The 18,494-nt window shown below is 42.2% G+C and overlaps 1 protein-coding gene across 15 annotated transcripts in view; it reads right to left on the reverse strand.

Annotated features, from left to right (window-relative positions):
- The window catches only part of Tanc1 (tetratricopeptide repeat, ankyrin repeat and coiled-coil containing 1), a 235,544-nt gene that overhangs the window by 82,067 nt on the left and 134,983 nt on the right, over window positions 1-18,494 (reverse strand). For 13 of the 15 annotated variants that reach the window (XM_048345390.1, XM_048345389.1, XM_048345388.1 and 10 more), the window contains one exon: window positions 3,035-3,139. The exons of the other annotated variants lie outside the window; for them this stretch is intronic. In XM_048345390.1, the coding sequence (XP_048201347.1) occupies window positions 3,035-3,139 (105 nt within the window). The remainder of the gene's footprint in view (window positions 1-3,034; window positions 3,140-18,494) is intronic. 15 annotated transcript variants of the gene reach the window in all.

An 18,494-nucleotide genomic window follows, 5' to 3' on the forward strand; every position in this document is an offset into this window, starting at 1 on the left:
TGGGTTAAAACTCAAATTCTGTTTTAGTTGCTCAAGTCTCTTCTTTAGATCTAATGACCTAGACAAAAAAAACCTTACACTTTAATGTGACAGTCTTAATTAACTCCACTGACACTTTAGAGTTTCCATGAGGATTACAAAACACATCACCCTTTGCTAATTGCCAAGTTCAATTTATTAGGCAACCACCTCCTCATCAACCAACACAATAATTCTGCTGGGCCTTGCAACACACCGTGGTTATTTCTGCATGTGGCCATGTGTCCACAAATACAAACAAACTATCCCCCAACTCACTCCTTAAAATAGTGAAAACATACCCTGTTTCTTAATTTAGCTGAATTGGAAGCCTCCAGTCCTCTTCTTGCAGCTCATGTATATATATATATATACATGAATATGTATATATATGTACAAATATATATACATATATTTATTTATATATCATAATGTTAGTCCCCATGGAGGCGGATGAAGCTGAATCACAACTCAGGGCTCAGGAGTGAGAACACGTGTGATTTTTGGCCAGTCTAGCAAGACTGCCTGGCTGCTCTTGAATTCATCTCGGCCCATAGCCAGATACAAGCATACCTCCTCTTGGCAAGAAAGGTGGCCAATTCTGCCTCCAGCAAGGGGAGAAAAGTTGACAATGGCAACTATTTATAACCTCCTTTCTTAGTCCAATAAAACCCTTAAATCTCTCTCCTCTCACATCAGTTGAACCCTACATAGAACCCCAACAATCCTTTCACAGTGGTATCTAGACTAGTCAAAGACCAGGGGCATCATCAGCTGGGACAAAGAGTTCAGTGGGTGGCTTAATCTGAACTGGACAGACAGCTCCGTAAACTCAATGTTTGCTGCTCAATTCAGAGGAATTGATTTTTGCCTTCCTTTCAACATAGGGGATGGAAATGAGAGAGAACAGGTCACATACACTGAGAATTAACCATTAAGAGAGACCTTCTGTCAACAGCTGTTCCAACTGGACAGCATGATAGAATCCCATCTTCACCACATGTACCCAATGTCTTCCTCCCCTCCACAATTCCTCACTCTTTAACCACAAACCCATATGCCTGGCCTTACATTAAGCGAGGATAAACTTTCTCATGCCAGAACACCTGCAATAGAACCTCTTCCTTATCCAACATGCCTCATGCTATCTCCTCTACCTTTCTAAACTTCCTAATTTCTGCTTCTGCCAATGGCTCCCCAATGACTCTTCTTGGCTCATTTCTTCTTGGTTTCTGCGTTGGCCCATACTATCTTCCCAGCTCACTTTTAGCTATATTTTCACTACTGCTCCATCCTGCTTGTCTACCATGTCCTACTTACTGCCATCCATCACCAGAAACTCTACATGCACATGCATCAGTTACAACAGAAAGGAGTTCTTTTATCCCACACTCATCAACAGAAAAAAGAGAGTACCCAGTATTTCAAAGTGGAAGCACAGATGTGTTTTCTTTCCTAAACTCTCTTTCCGTACTACTAAACACATATTCACAATGAGGGCAAAATGAGCTTCTATACCAAAGCCAAGATTTGTAATCACATGTTTCAGCAGGAAAGCAGGGTACACATTTAAAACAACCAAATTAACAGCTGTAGAATTGGGTACTTCTCAGATAAGAAAATTAAGCAAATTCTTGAATTAAGAAAAACTATTAATTTATCTGCATTAATGACCGCTGTACATATTTTACTTATTTAAAATGTAGACTAAAAACAAAACACAAAAATACATAAAGTGACTTCATGAAAAGGCTCCAACTTGGCTTTGGGGGGGTGGGCTAAGAAGTATTTCCTACATCAACTCCCTCTAAAGAAAAACTTGAGATGTTTAATCTTTTACAAAATCTTTCAAGCTTGGTGCCAGTGGCTCATGCCTCTAGTCCAAGTGACTCAGGAGGCTGAGATCTGAAGACTGTGGTTTGAAGCAAGACAGAGAAAAAAGTCCATGAGACTCTTAACTCCAATTAACCATTAAAAAGCTGCAAGTGGAGCTGTGGCTCAAGTGGTAGAGCACTAACCTTGAGCAAAAAAGTTCAGAGAAAAAGTTCAGGCCCTGAGTTCAAGCTCCAGAACTGTCACAGATGCACAGACAGAAAGACAGACAGAACTTTCAAAAGTTACCATGAGCCAGGCTCATGTCTGTAATTCTAACTATTCAGAAGGCTGAGATCTGAGGATAGTGGTTCAAAGCCGGTCTGGGCAGAAAAGTTCATGAGACTCTTATTTCCAATTAACTACTCAGAAAAAGTCAGAAGTGGCACTGTGGCTCAAGTGGTAGAGGGCTAGTCTTGAGCACAAAAAGGCTCAGGGACAGCACCCAGGCCCAGAGTTCAAGCCCCAGGCCAGGTATAAAACAACAACAACAACAACAACAAAAGTTACCAATGGTCCTAAGTTTATTGTAAGCTTTGTCTAGTTAAAGTTTCAACTTTTCAGGCAAAGCCTGATGTTGAATATTCTGAATTGGTAAAGTATTAAAAAACCCTTTGAGGGGCTGGGGATATAGCCTAGCGGCAAGAGTGCCTGCCTCAGATACACGAGGCCCTAGGTTCGATTCCCCAGCACCACATATACAGAAAACGGCCAGAAGCGGCGCTGTGGCTCAAGTGGCAGAGTGCTAGCCTTGAGCGGGAAGAAGCCAGGGACAGTGCTCAGGCCCTGAGTCCAAGGCCCAGGACTGGCAAAAAAAAAAAAAACATTTGAAAATATCACAACACATCATCTGACTTTTCATGTGCTCTAAGCCCAGGTAGATGAGAATCCAGAGGAAATAAAACCCTGCCCTTAAACAATGTATACACACCGACTTAACTTTTCTTAACTAGTGAATATTATTCCAAGAATTCACATTAGCTAAATAGGTACCTATAAATTGCCCAAGAGAAAAACCTTCCCCAATCCCCTCAGTTCATTGAAGCATTCCTTCTAGGGGCAGTCAGCTCTCACTCAGAAATGGTGAATGCCATTCTGCAGTCTTGAGGTGGGAAGGGAGAAGTCAGTGGAAGCGGGGGCTTACCATTCTCACTGGGCTCTGAGGGCTTGGACACTTCTCTGAACGGGATTATAACTGCATCTCCAGGCACCCTGGGGCTTTCCACATACTTGGGCTTCCTGACCGGACCTGCAGTGGGAAAGATCTGAATGTGGCTAATTTTTTCCAGATGCAAACAGAGCTTCAGAATATACAGCATGTATCCTGACCAGGACCCAAATATGCCTGAAAGAAGAGCCAGCCCCTTCCCCTCCCTTGAACACACACAACCAGTTCAGGGCAGACATGGAATGTCCAGTCCCAGCTGCCAGAGAGGAAAAGGGTAAGCTAAGTTTGGAGAACGTAAACTCTGACAGAAACAAAAGCTGTTATTCTGCTGTGAAGCATCCACAGCTGTCTTTCGCTGTGTATCAAGTAGGTGATTTTGACATGTTCGAACCTGGATGGCTTGTGGCGAAAGATTTTTTTATTTTTTACATCATTTTCTTCTATCTGGGATAATGATGGCTTGGTTGCTTGGTATCTCCAAAATCAAAAGGTAAGGATTTCAAACAGCCAGGCTGCACTATCAACACCATGAGCAACCATTGAACATAGGCATCTTATCAGGCTGGTGACGCACAGGGCTCAGAAGTCAACTATTTTCTTGGCAGCTGAAGCAGCTGCCTTCAAAGAGGTGTGGCACTCAGCCTAGCAGGGACACAACCCATGAGACTGAGAGTCTTGTCTCCCTCCCTCAATCTTGCTAATCTGGAATTCTAATGAGACTAAACAGAACCCCCTTTTTGCTGTTGCTGCTGCTGCTGGGAATGGACAGAAGTGCATCAGCTTTGGAAAACAGTTTAGCTTGCTCAAGACTCACTACAAAATTACTACATACCCCAACAATTCCACTCCTGTGTGAATGCTGGGCGCTACTGTCTCATGCCTATAATACTAGCTACTCAAGAGGCTAAGATCTGAGGATTGCAGTTCAAAGCCAGCTCAGGCAGGAAAGTCCCTGAGACTCACCTCTAATTAACTGGCAAAAATCCAGAAGTGGAGCTGTGGCTCAAGTTGTAGAGCACCAGCCTTGAGCAAAAGCCTAAGGGGCAGTTCTCAGGCCCTGAGTTCAAGCTGACTACCAGCACACACTCACTTACATGCCAGTGTGCGTGGACACACACACACAAAACAAACCTGATACGCATATATGGTCATAGTAACATTATTCATAATAACCAAAGGCCTATCAACCAGTGAAAACAAAACAAGGTGTTCCCCCACGCTGTAACATTCTTGGAAAACAAAAAGGAATGAAGCACCAATTCATGCTATGACATGAGTACAACTAGAGAACATGATGCCAAGTGAGAGAAGCCACTCACAAAAGCCACATACTTTACAGTCCCATCCAGTGTGCAACATCCAGAATAGGCAAACCTACAACACAAAAACCTTAAGTGGCTTTCAGGGATGAGGATATGCAGTTTTGTGGGGTGATGACTATGGAAATTCTTTATAGGAAGTAATATAATGTTACAAAATTAGACTTCAGCAATCATTTGTGCAGCCTTGTAATATACTAACTCACTGTAGACTATATTATTATTATTTTTGCCAGTCCTGGGGCTTGAACTCAGGGCCTAAGCACCGTCCCTGACTTCTTTTTGCTCAAGGCTAGCACTCTACCACTTGAGCCACAGTGCCACTTCTGGCTTTATCTGTTTATGTGGTGCTGAGGAATTGAACCCAGGGCTTCATGTATACTAGGCAAACACTCTACCACTAAGCCACATTCCCAGCCCCACTGTAGACTTTAAATGGGTGAACTGTATAGCATATAAATACATCCATGTAAAATAGTTTTAAAAACTAAAAAGGCTTAATACTATAGTTTCTCCTTCCAAATATCACATTCCACCATGATCTAGAGTCATAGTTCATGATCTAGAGTTATAGTTCTAACAAGGCCACAAAAAAAACCATTGTGCACCAAATAGAGATGGGAGTGGACAAAGCTCCAGATGGGAGTCTAATGACTTTTGTCCCCTGTACATCCTGAGCCCTGTCCTGACCACCACTGGGGTCCTAGCTCTCTCCTCACAGTAAAGGAGTGATGTAAGTCAACTCTCACCCTTCGCTCTCAAACATCTCATAGGTATGAGAGATTTTGTTCAAAATGTGGTTTATAGTGAGAGATGCTGCCACCTAAAGGTTTACTGCAAAAGCATCTATATGACTAGAAAAACAGCCAATTCCCAGCCAGCGATCTTAAACATACCACATCTTAAAATAGACTGTAACCAAAGAAGCTTCCTGACATCTTTTAGAACGATATTGTTTCACACTGTAGGAACCATGATTTTTAAATGTCTAGTGTATTTAAGCACATGGCTGTCTTCATAATTTATTAGCCTGGTCTGAAGAGAATTTTTTTAGGCTAGTGAAAGGCTATCAGAGGAAGAGAAACTAGGCTCACAGTTACATGAGGAATGTAAGACTATACACTAGCATCTAGGATGGTGGTGGGGCTGGAGGGAACAGTTAAAGCATTTGCCATGGAAGAAGGAACTAAGACGAAGGCCAACTCCTTAAATTAAAATGGATTATTGGCATCTTTTCCTTCTTTGTGTGGTCTCTTCCATATAAAAAAAATGAAGGGAAAGTAAAGCCAATTATTACTATTGTCTCATGAAGCTGCTGCTACAGCCAGTAGATATCCACTGCTCCAGACATTCCTATACTGCTCACCTTACCTCTTCAGGGTACACTAACAGCAAATCTGGAAAGATGTTTCCAGGTTCCAAACAACCAACCCAATAGGTCCTCCAACAATATTCTCTAAGAGTACTTTCTTCAAATGAACCTACAGTGGTTAGTGTGAATGGCTGGAACATGGAATCTAGCATCACCAAGAAGCTTCAGAAGGGATCCATACCATCCACTTAATATGAGCTTGGGGATGAGGGAGGGGGTGAGTAAACACTAGCTGTAAGTATGCAACTCTTCGGAGTTAGGATGTTAAGAGCAAACCAAGAAGTTGTACAGACCCTAGGCTCAATTATTACACCCCTACCCCTCCTGATGGCCCCCTAATTCAGGTCTTGCTTTGTTCCAGAGCCAAGAACGTGCAAGTGAATGTCCTGCCATGGGGGAAGATCCATGGGAGAAGATCCATGAGGACAGAGATGAGTCAATGTGGCTCCCAGGAACAGAAAATTATCATGTCAGATGCAAAAAGAGACCTAGAATACACCAAAGTGAATAAAATTCAGTGATTACTCAACACTAAACATTTGCATGGAACAAGCCTTTCATTCCTAAATCACTTGACAGGCAAAGCACAATGCCTCCATTTTTAGGTCTAGGTCAGGAAAGTGAGCTAAATTGCTCAAGGCCCACACATGGCACAGCAGGAAGGAATTCCGAAGCCCATGCACTGAATCACCACTCAACACTAGCAACACCATGAAATCTAGACGAAGCATACCATTCTAGAAAAGGTTAGAGCCTTGGATAGAATCTTTCATCACCCTTGTCCACAGACTTCAGCTATATAGGCAACCTATCTTTTATTTTTCTGATCTTCCCTCTTACTAGAAGTTGAAATGTTATGAAGTAAGTATAAACAACAGTCTCCAACATGACCCTTTTATTTAAACTGCTTTTCACGAACAGCTGAACCTCAAACACTGTAAAACAAAATAAATTTATAGCCAAAGAGTTTTATTCTTCCATCCTGATTGCTCATTAGAGAATTTGTGTGCGCTTTCTATTAAGCAGAGCAGATGAGCACTCATTCACCTCTGCTCCCTTCAGAAAGGCCATTAAGTTGCTGTAGAGAGAGACCTGTGGGGAAAGGAGAGACAATCACAGGCAAGAACCTGACTTCTGAAAGTAGGAATCAGACTGCCAAGGAGCAGAGGACAGAGCAGCCCAGAAAGGTGAGTGCTGAGGGGTGTGAGGAGGGTTGGTCCAGGCCACAGAGACCAGACAACTGTGAGGGCCAGGGCCATGGAAGGCCCCAAACAGGAGGGTGAGCTGACAATTTACATAAGGAAGAGTTAAGAGCCCCTCCCTCCCACTACACACCTAAATTCCCTCTCAAGACAAGTAGTCCTTCCCTCATTTTGGAGGTTGAGTTTATTTTCTGGCAAAGCTTTAAGTCTCTCAAGTCAAGATGTAAGATGAAAAACTGGAGCAATGATACAGTTAGGGACTGCCCCCTCCCTACCCCCTCGAAACAGCAGACTCCTGACCATCACACTATAGCACAGCTTGCCCTCTAGAAACAGTAAATTATACTTATAGAAACAAAGAGCCAAGGATCCCCAGAAAGACCCTACCAAAGAAAGGCCTTTAAAGACAGTGACTAATCAGGTTCAAAGGGGAATTCTGAAGAATCAGAGAAAACAAGATGGAACACCCTCAAAAGAAAGGCTATATTGCATCCAGGACACAGAGCTTACAGTGACAAGGATCATTCGTAATATGGGTGCGGTCAGCTGAGCTGACTGTGGCTGCAGAGGGACAGCTGAGGCCACCTGAGTTCAGACCTACTACAGTCACCTAGCCACCGATCATACACGCCTACATACCATCTACTAAACCAGATTGGCGATCATCTCTGTGCTACCAACATAAAAAATTCCCACAAAAGCAGCAGACTTGTCAACAGAGATCAGAACTGAAAAACAACTCCTTCCACCCCATCCCACCTTTCATCAGAGAAAACTATCGCCTAGCAGCTTTCCCATGCCCAGCTTTCTGTTTATTAAAACACTTCACATCCCCAGGCATAAGATACTTTCAAGTAAAATAATGTTCTTCCTTTACACAAACCAAGAGCAGCAGGGTGAACCCTCCCAAAATAAACCACAATGGAATCTCACAGAGTAACTGCCTAGATTCCTTGTATTCCTGATATGAATTCTGTTTTAAAGAAGAGGCTCTGAAAACCAAGACAAGACTGCCATCCATACTTGACAGCTGAGCTCATGTGCTTCCTTGGCCAGCTTACCTTCTGTCCTGATGGCTCCTGGGCAGCTAACACACAATGGCACTATCAAGCAGCTTTCCCATGCTTGGGATCCCTAGGGGGTCTAATTCCCTGTGGACTCTGACCATTGAGATATGGAAGAGGACCTCAAACCATACTTTGATAGGCAAAGTAAGGCCTCTAATGGCCACCACTGATCACTCCCTGCCATCAGGTCAAAGTGGGCTCTGGTAGCCATGGCTGGAGCCATGTTCAGATGATAAGGTTTTAGATAAATAGGAATTTGTTGTGCTTGATCACAAATTAAACTCACTTCATCTCACTCTAAACCCTCTTCCTCAAAACACCACTAAATCACCCCCATATGATACAGGGGAAGGGGATGGGGGTTCTCAAACCTGTAAAGTGTTCTTAAATTTTAAAGGACCAAAAAAAAGTGCCATAAATAGACGTAAACTTTCAGATACCAAGTGGCAGGTCACAACAGAACAGCTGCTGCTGCCTGCTTGTTTAACCACAGCCTCGTGTCAGACCGAAGGCAACAAGCAGCCCAATCTGCCCTTCACCATTCCATTCTACAACCTTGAAAGCACAGTGTCCCCCCATTCAGCAGTCTGCCTTTACATAAATCTCCAAATATACTTTTCACAGAGGCCAGTTTTCTTACTCTTTTTGACATTTTAATCACAGAGCTATTCTGCTGCTTCAAAACTACCATATAAGGAATATATTTTTTTTTACAAGGAATGGTAGAAGTAAACCAAACTGGGCGTTATCTCCAGGCAGTGAAATAGAGAAAGGCAGGGGTTGTTTTCCATTTCTGAGTGTTTCAGTTAAAAATAACTTTATATACACTCTCTGTGTGTATGTATACATTCATGCATGTGCATGCATGGTATTTGGGTTACTTGTGGCATTTTAAAAAGTTCTTATATGTTTCATACCATCTAGAGACTGTGAAAAGTGATGTTACAGGTGATCAATTTTTTTATAGTATTGAACTTTCACAATAAATTTTCTGTGAATTTATCTGGTCTAGGAATTTATCTGGTCTACCTCACACTGGGAAATATGCAAGAGATGAGATGAAGAAATGAATAAGGGGGCTGGGGATATGGCCTAGTGGCAAGAGAGCTTGCCTCGTATACATGAGGCCCTGGGTTCAATTCCCCAGCACCACATATACAGAAAACGGCCAGAAGTGGCGCTGTGGCTCAAGTGACAGAGTGCTAGCCTTGAGCAAAAAGAAGCCAGGGACAGTGCTCAGGCCCTGAGTTCAAGGCCCAGGACTGGCCCAAAAAAAAAAAAAAGAAGAAGAAATGAATAAGGATTTAGAGCCTGAGGAGCTGTATCTTTGAAGTAAATGTCATTCATTAGACAATTCTAAATGGTAAGCCATGGTGAGCTATTTTTTAAGCTATCATTTTAACTGCTTTTTTATTTGTATACATTACCAGCCTTGTGTTTTTTTTTTTCAAAAAATTTTTTGCTGATAAAGTTGTTTATTTTTCTTTTTTTCTTTTTTTTTCAAATTTTTATTATCAAACTGATGTACAGAGAGCTTACAGTTTCATACGTTAGGCATTGGATACATTTCTTGTACTGTTTGTTACCTCGTCCCTCATTCCTCCCTCCCTCCTGCCCCTTTCCTTTTCCCCTCACATGAGTTGTTCAGTTCACTTACACCAAACAGTTTTGCAAGTATTGCTTTTGTAGTTGTTTGTCTTTTTTTACCCTGTGTCTCTCGATTTTGGTATTCCCTTTCAATTTCCTAGTTCTAATACCAGTATAGACGGTTTCCAATATACTCAGATAAGATTACAGAGATAGTGTAGATACAACCACAGGAAGGTGATACAAGAACATCATCAATAGTAGAAGCTACAGATACACATGGGACGTTGAAAGTAGTTACAACTGTGATATAACAATCGTTTCTATAACATGGAGTTCATTTCACTTAGCATCATCTTATGTGATCATAAGGGTATAGCTATTGGTCTCTTGGGATCCTCTGCTGTGACTTGCCTAAGCCTGTGCTAATTATTCCCAATAAGGGAGACCAGAGAGTCCATGTTTCTTTGGGTCTGGCTCACTTCAGCCTTGTGTTTTTAAAGAGTAATCTGCGCAAACAGAGCTTTGAAAGTGACTACTCTTCCTCCTGGACCTCAACAGAGGATGTATGGTAGAGACTAAGGAGGACACATAGCTTGGGTTGATAAAAGGGGAGCACTGTGTCTAACTTGGGCTGTGATGGAAAGGAAGTTCTCTGCAGGTTCTCTGCAGGACCTGGGCCTGTCTTGGCTGCCCCTTGCTGACAAGTAGGCTGCTGACTGACTTACGATATAAGACCTGACATCCTGTTGGGAGAACTTGCTCTGAGGAAAGGCGAGGTCAAACAATGAATTCACTCAGATGGAAAGTCTTGTCCAAAGAGGAAGGTAATTTCAGGTACAGTCAGATGTTTGCCACCTGGATCTCTCCTGTGAGTAGCTGGGGAGGGTTGAAAATAGAAACCTAAAAAGTTGTTTGAATCATTTCTTTACTTGAGGAAATGAGGAAAAGACAGCCTGAGGCCTGTGCCCCAGAGCACTGAAAGGGAGAAGTACACAGGTGGCCCTGTCTTCTAGACCTAAGGACTTCTAGGAGCTTCCAGAACTACTTCACAAGGGGCTAGGGTTTATGAAAGGGCAGAGGGCAACAAATCAGTGTACAGAAAAAAACTACTGTGACCTCATCCATATCCAGGCAAGTGAGACATGCAGAAATTAAGCCTAGAAGAAAAAAAACCCAAAAAGCAAAGGTCACATTCTGAGCGTGAAGAAATACAAACATTACTTGACATCATTGCCAATAGGCCTACACTTACTTATTTTTAAGAGTCTACTGGAGTGAGGTGTACTGGTTTTATTCATGCATACATGGTAAGGAGGTGAATGTAGGTTATTATTAGTATTTTAATCCAGTTGGGAAATAACACAGCAAATAGTATCATGTTCTCTCAATAAGGCAGCATTACAAGAAATGTAGACAGAGATTTTTCTAGTCTCCATTGGTAGCTAGATGTTTATGGTACTGTGACTGCAATAAGATCATCACACAACAAAACAAATTATGTATCCATTTTCTTCTAATGTAGCTTGATGGGTCACCATCCATCATGTTGTTGGAATACTCAACATAAGTATGCTTTTATTTATTAAAGCTCAGGGAAGCCTTAGTTCACTGTACTTATACCCCACCCCCCATATTGATGGTATGCCTGCCCTGTGCTAAGCATCAGAGACCCACCCACGAACATGACTCAGTGCTCTTGAAGATCTGAAATGAGAGACTGAAAATCTTAACAAAGGGAATTTTATTTTAAAACACAACCACATAAGCAGTGTGATAAAAATGTATGTCATGGGCTGGGGATATGGCCTAGTGGCAAGAGTGCTTGCCTCATATACATGAGGCCCTGGGTTCGGTTCCCCAGCACCACATATACAGAAAATGGCCAGAAGTGGCGCTGTGGCTCAAGTGGCAGAGTGCTAGCCTTGAGCAAAAAGAAGCCAGGGACAGTGCTCAGGCCCTGAGTCCAAGCCCCAGGACTGGCAAAAAAAAAAAAAAAGTATGTCAGGTAGCTTTTACTCTATCACCTAAAGAAAATGCACAGTCTACCTCGGTGCTGGTACAGGCTTATACCTGTAATCCTACCTGTTTAAGAGGCTGAAATCTGGGGATCACAGTTTAAAGACAGCCCAGGGAAGGAAAGTCCTGCAATTAACCACCAGAAAACCAGAAGTGGCACCGTGGCTCAAGCTGTAGACCACTAGCCTTTAGCAGAAGAGCTCAGGGACCGCACTCAGTTCCAGCCCCATGACTGACAAAAAAGAAAATGCATTGTCTACCTGGAAGACATATTCCAGGAGTAACTTGCTTTGAAGCAAAAGGCCATACTCAAGAGACTGCTTCAAGCCTGTCCACTAGCTGTCCTTATCACCAACCAACAGCAGGGCACATTCATTAGCATACCTTAGTTTAGAAATAGACTTCCACATTAGTGAAATTGTTGACTTTTGTTAATGGATTTATAGTTGTTGAGGACTTGTCTTCAATGATGAAAGGCATGCTATTCACAGAAGGCAAAGGGACTAGCTGGAAATCTGTGACCCCCAGTATAAACTTCAAGGAGGTCCTCAGAAATGCAGAGCTGTAGGTAAAGAAGGTGCTTTCTGTTAGACCCCTGAAGCAAAGTAGAGGAATAACCTGAATCCTGCTTTATGGCAGACAGAGCTTAAAGGTGCTACCCCAAGATTCCTGTTCCCTCAATACTGAATCAAACAATCTCAGTCCTGTGGACTGAGGTGCTGTGCAAATTGAAATAATAACCAAAGTTACTGTTTAGTTGACCTTAAAACAAGAGATTGTCCTGGCTTATCAGGGTGTATCCAAAGTAAGTGTAAAAACCCTCAACAACAAAAGTCAAAGGAGAGAGGAGGCAAAATGGAGGAGGCATTTAAGACTGGAACAACAAAAAGGCTTTGCCCCTTCTAGACTTGATAGATTACTGCCTTTGAAGAGGAAGGACGGTAGTTTGGTGTGGGGAGTACATGCCTATAATCCCAGCTACTAGAGAGGCAGAGGCAGGAGCAAGTCAGATCAAGGTCAGTCCACACAAAGTTAACAAAACTTGATCTCAAAAACAAAGTAAACTATAGGGCTCGGTACATGATTCAAGTGGTAGAGTGCTTACTTGTCCAGCTAGGGTGAAACCAAAGGTTTAATCCCCAACATTGGAGGGTGGGGATAAAGGAAAGGAACCAGAAACAAAGGAATGTACACAGTTTGTGAACTGCCTCATGTGTTACAGGTAATCACTGAATGCTGGAGCTTCGAGGGGTAAATGAAGCAGGTTGCACAGCTTCATGGTGGCAGACTGCTAACAAGTCTCCACGCGGGCAAACTCAGACTGAGGATTGTCTTCCTTCATACCCAAGCATGAGTTTATGAGGATGAAAGCATGAGTTTATGAGGATGAAATCTCTACCCCTCATCTCCTCTACCTTCTAGTAATAATTATACTTTTCCGCAAAGACTCTAGTATCTGAAACGGTTTAGTTTGGCTTATAAGGATTACAGCTTGAGCCTCCCTAAAAAAAATCTGATATTGAAAGCATTCCAAAATATGCTTATTTTAACAGAGACATGATGCTACAAGTAGAATTCAACACATGACTGCACATAACAGGTTATAATTTCACTACTAACCTCTTCCTGTGGGCAGTTCCCATGCAGGTGGCAAGGCAAACCACCACACATTTCTGGCCCTTCAGCTGAATTCTAGAACTTTCCGTATGCTACTGCATTACTTCTGCCTCTACAGCATGTACACCATCACTGCCTGTGTAACTATCAGCACCCTGTAGTCAACTCACTCCTGTGTGTCCCTGGCATCTGTAGAGAAGCAGCACTCTGGTTTTTGACACAATCTCTGGAGTCACAAGCTTACCATATGGTAAAAAGGCTAGTTTTGGCTCATACACCAATTGGTCCAGGAAGTCCCTAGAAGTCCTACAACCAGGCCTCAGCTGAGATAGAGAACAAGGGCAGATTGCAGGCTGGGCTCACAAGCATGAGACAAATGTCCCGCTCTGACCTCATTGTGGTGAGCTCACCCTTGAAAGCATGTGCTTTCTGTTGTCTGAAACACCTCTTGCAGATAGCAAGAGACCAGCAGAGACACTCTAGGACTTAGCTACTATCTCCTTAGAGTCTAAACAGGACACACTGCACTCCTGAATGCCACTGGTGACCCATGATCCCTGAGAAGGTTGAGCCACAGCTGCCCTGTCCTCTGTGGTAACTCACACCACAGTAATCCCTCAGCAAGAATGCTCACTTCCTAGCAGTGTCCTGCATGCAGGACACACAGGGAGAACACTTCCACATTAAACATGCCGTCGTTTAAGTTCTTACAGAACTACAATTTTACCCAATCTCACTCTAAAATTAGTTCAAGATTAAGTTGAGAACTTCTGATAATACACTGATTTATGACCACAAAAAGGTGGCAACTTTTTATTGCTATTTTTTAAAAGCAATCTTTAGGGTTCTCTGGCTTACCACCTGCTCCCAGTCAACCAGGCCAACCACAAGGGTATATTAAATCATTTCCACAAAGCCTCTGTCTCCATGAATGCTGAAGATGTTTCCAGTGATGTCAACATTCCAAGACACAGACAGCAGCTAATACAACCCACCCCACACTCCCACACATTAGGGTGGGCCTTCAAGGGATTCCTAACTACTTTTCACACAGACTTAAACATCTTAGGCATGAGTGCTAAAACATATGAAAGCATCTTGGGGCAAAGAAGCATGTCTATCAAAATAACTCCCCAATCTGTGTTTTCAAAGAAAAGTAGCTCCATAGGTAGGCTCACCATTTCACTAGGTACTGCTTATAGAGCTCAGCTACTAAATAAATATAAATATTAAAAAATAAATATAAACTGGGCTTGCTAAGAGAAAGCCTACATGAAGGTGTATGTTAACAGCTAATATACCATCCCATTCAAAAAACTACCAAAATTTTCTTCTCTGAAGTGTGTACTTTATGAAGACCTGATCAAACATAAAAACAAAATTAGCCATGTATAGTGTGATGGTACACACCTGTAATCCCAACACTCATTCAAACTCAATGAGGCTAGTCTGGTCTATATAGTGAGACCCTGCCTAGGACGGGAAGGAAGAAGGGAGAGAAGAAGAGAGAAGAAGAGAGGGAGAGAGGGAGGGAGGGAGGGAGGGAGGGAGGGAGGGAGGGAGGGAGGGAGGGAGGGAGGGAGGGAAGCCAGAGATAAGACTTTCTTTCAGGAACTTGAAAATATTTTTTTGTTAAAAGTTCTTTAGTCATTAGAAGTACAAAAATTGCAGAACTAGCCAAGTGCTAGTGGCTCATGCCTGTAATCCTAGCTATTCAGGATGCTAGATCTGAGGATCAAGGCTGGAAGCCAGCGCAGACAAATCCCACAGACATTTATCTCCAATTAACCACCAAAAAGCTGGAAGTTGATCTGTGACTCAACTGGAACAGTGCTAGCCTTGAACACAAAAGCTCAGGGACAGCACTTAGGCCTTGAATTCAAGTCTTTCTCTCTCTCTCTCTCTCTCTCTCTCTCTCTCTCTCTCTCTCTCTCACACACACACACACACACACACACACACACACACACACACACACAGAATCACAGAATCACAGAATCCAGAAACTGTTCTTAAGACTACAATGTTAATTCAGTATGTACCACAAGGTGGCGCTGCTTCAATGCTAAAAATTTCAGACAAAATCCAGAAGCAGAGTCTGGTCAGAAAAATTTACCCACAAGGTCAAGACATTTGCATACCTTAGGGGAGGGAAGTACAGGAATGCTTTCTCTTCGTTTCAGGTACTGGGTTCAGCACATTGTATGGAGTTAGGTCTCAGAGGCTGCAACTTACTTTCTCTGCCCCTACTGATTCCAAGTCACCAAGTCAACTAGGCACTCAAGTGGGGCATAGAAGATGAATAACAGAACTGAAAAATAATCAACCTTTGACTTCATCTGATATAAACAAATGGGAAAGAGAGAAATCTTGGATACAGGAACGCTCTAATCATGAGAAAGATTTCAGACATTCAGCAGACCCTGGACAAAACCCTATACCAGTATTTTACGAAACTGTCAAGGTCATCAAACTAGGAATTCTGAAACACTGTTAGAGAACCAGAGTCCACAAAGACATGACAACTAAATGTAATGTGTCATGGCAGTGTAGATGGGACGCTTGAAGAAAAAATTATAAACTAAAGGAATATAAATAAAGTGAAGACTTTAGTAGGTGTCACTATTGATTCACTAGTTACCAGATATAGTATAGGAAATAATAGGACTTTGCCTATGGTTAATAACAGGAAATTGACTGTTATATATGTAAATTCTATATTATTCTTTGCAACTTATCAGTAAGTCCAAAACTATTCCCCAAGAAACAACTTATTTTAAAAAATCAAAGTTCTTATGGTTTCCTTCATTGGCAATACTTAGTAAATGTCTAGGATAGTCCTAGAAGATCACAATAGCTCAACAGCTATGTTCATATGAACACATATGATGATGATGCTAAGAGAAATGAACTCCAAGTTATGGAAATAAATGGTTTATCACAGTTGCTGTTATTTTCAACATCCTATGTGAAAGTATGCCTTTTTCTCTTGTTTTTCTATGGTTTTACCCCTGATGTCACTGTAACTTGTTTTGGTACCCTTTGGAACTAGGGAAGAGAAGGGAACATCAAAATGGAGAGACAAAGGGTAAAAGGTGAACTAACACAACAACAACACTTACAAGACAATATGGTATAAACGAACTATATAACTTGGGGGGGGTAGGAATTGGGGAGGAGGGAAGGTAGGAGAAAAATGAAGAAGGTAACAAGTTTGATAAGAAATGTACCCACTGCGTTACGTATGAAACTGTAGCCCCTCTATACATCACTTTGACAATAAATAAATTAAAAAAAAAATCAAAGTTCAGGCTGAGTGCTGGTGGCTCCTGTCTATGCATATGGCTGAAAACTAAGGAAAATGATTTGAAGCCAGCTTGGGCAGGAAAATCTGTCAGACTCTTATCTCCAACTAACCAAAAAAAAAAAAAACACGTGTGGCTCAAGTAGCAGAGCACTAGCCTTGGAGGGGGGTGGGGGTGGGGAGCACAGGGATACTGCCCAGGCCCTGAGTTCAAGCCCCAGGGCAAGCAACTCAGGCATCTGAAGTCTGATAGTTACGGCTCAGTCAGCCCAAGCAGGAAAGTCTATGAGACTCTTATCTCCAGTTAACTAGTGAAAAACAGAGAAATGGAGGTGTGGCTCAAATCATAAAGCACTATCCATGAGTAGAAAAAAGTAAGAGACAACATTTAGGGCCTGAATTCATGCCCCAGTACTGGTACGTGTACGTACGTATACACACGTACGTACGTACACACACACACACACACACACACACACACACACACAGAATAAATAAGTTATGCCAGGTACTGAGGCCTTGAATTCATGCCCTAGTACTGGTACATATGTACGTATGTATACACATGTACACACATAGTATAAATAAAGTAAAAGTTCTGCCAGGTTCCATTGGCTCACATCTGGAATCCTAGATAGTTGGGAGCCTAAAATCAGAAGGATTGGGGTTTGATTATAGCCTAGGCAGAAAAGTTTGTGAGATCTCTTCTCAACCCATATCTGGACACAGTGATGTGTCCCTGTTATCTTAGCTACGTGGAAAGCTGAGATTAGTAACACTGAGTTTCCAAGCAGGCTGGGAGAAAAGTACAGGACATTCCATATCAAAAAGAATGGACAGGGTTGGGGGCAGGCACCTGTCATCTTAACTATGACAAGAAGCCTAAAATCAGTGAGGATTGCAATCCAGATGTACGCCCAGGGAGGAAACAAGAGTGTACCTAAAAAATAATCAGCACAAAAAAAAGGTTAGAGTCAATGACTTAGGCATGGAATGCCTGCCTAACAAGCATGAAGCCATATTCAAACCCCAGGAGAAAAGAGAAAGAGAAAGAAAGGGGGAAAAAATGAAAAGTTAAAGTTCATCCAAGACAGAAATGGTAAGAAGGGTCTTCACACTCCGGACCTACATTGAGGTCTCTACGTTGTGCTGTTAACAATGCCATGATACATTATGGAGGAAGCAAATGAAGCAGGTAAAATGTCTTTAACTGAAGGTCAAGGAAGAAAAGTGACAGCAATGGAGAGCTGATGCTTGTGAAGTCATTTGTACCTCCTGAGAGGAGTCTGATCTGAGGGTACTGCTCTGGATGGAAAAGAAGTGAAATGGAATTGACCCAGGCTTTGGAATCAGAACAATGTTCAAATCCCAACCTGTCATTAACTAGCTGTGTAACTTCTATTAACTACAGGGTGAGGTTAATACACACCTCAGGATTTAGAATGTTTGTCAATGTGTCTAATACAAGGGAAAAAGGAAGTAAGTTTCCACAACTTCAGGTATGGTAAATCATGGCTCTGGGGCCAAATCAAGCCACTAAAAGTTATTTTAAGAAATAAAATGCATGGAAACCCAGCCATAGCCATACATTTTGTCTAAGGCTACACTGCTCTACAAGGGCAGAGTCAAATAGCTGCAACAGAGATTACAAGGCCCTCAAAGCCAAACTTTACTGTCTGGCTCACAACAGAGGAAGTTTGCCGATTCTGTTTGCAGCTTATCAAATACTATAATTCCAAAAGTTCAGAGACACTTTTTATTCTTTATAGCAACTTGGTCTTCATTGCATCTGCCTCAGATACCATGACTAGAATCCTTCTCTTCCCGAGGCCAGCAACTCCCTGGTACTCTGCAAAAGCAAGGTTTCATAGAGCACCCAAGACTCTAGATATATTCCAAGTCAAAGAAGCCCACATCTTAGTTACTAAGCCAGCTCAACACTTGAGTTC

The sequence above is a fragment of the Perognathus longimembris genome, chromosome 4 (genome assembly GCF_023159225.1).
Source record: "Perognathus longimembris pacificus isolate PPM17 chromosome 4, ASM2315922v1, whole genome shotgun sequence".
Taxonomy (NCBI): Eukaryota; Metazoa; Chordata; class Mammalia; order Rodentia; family Heteromyidae; genus Perognathus; species Perognathus longimembris.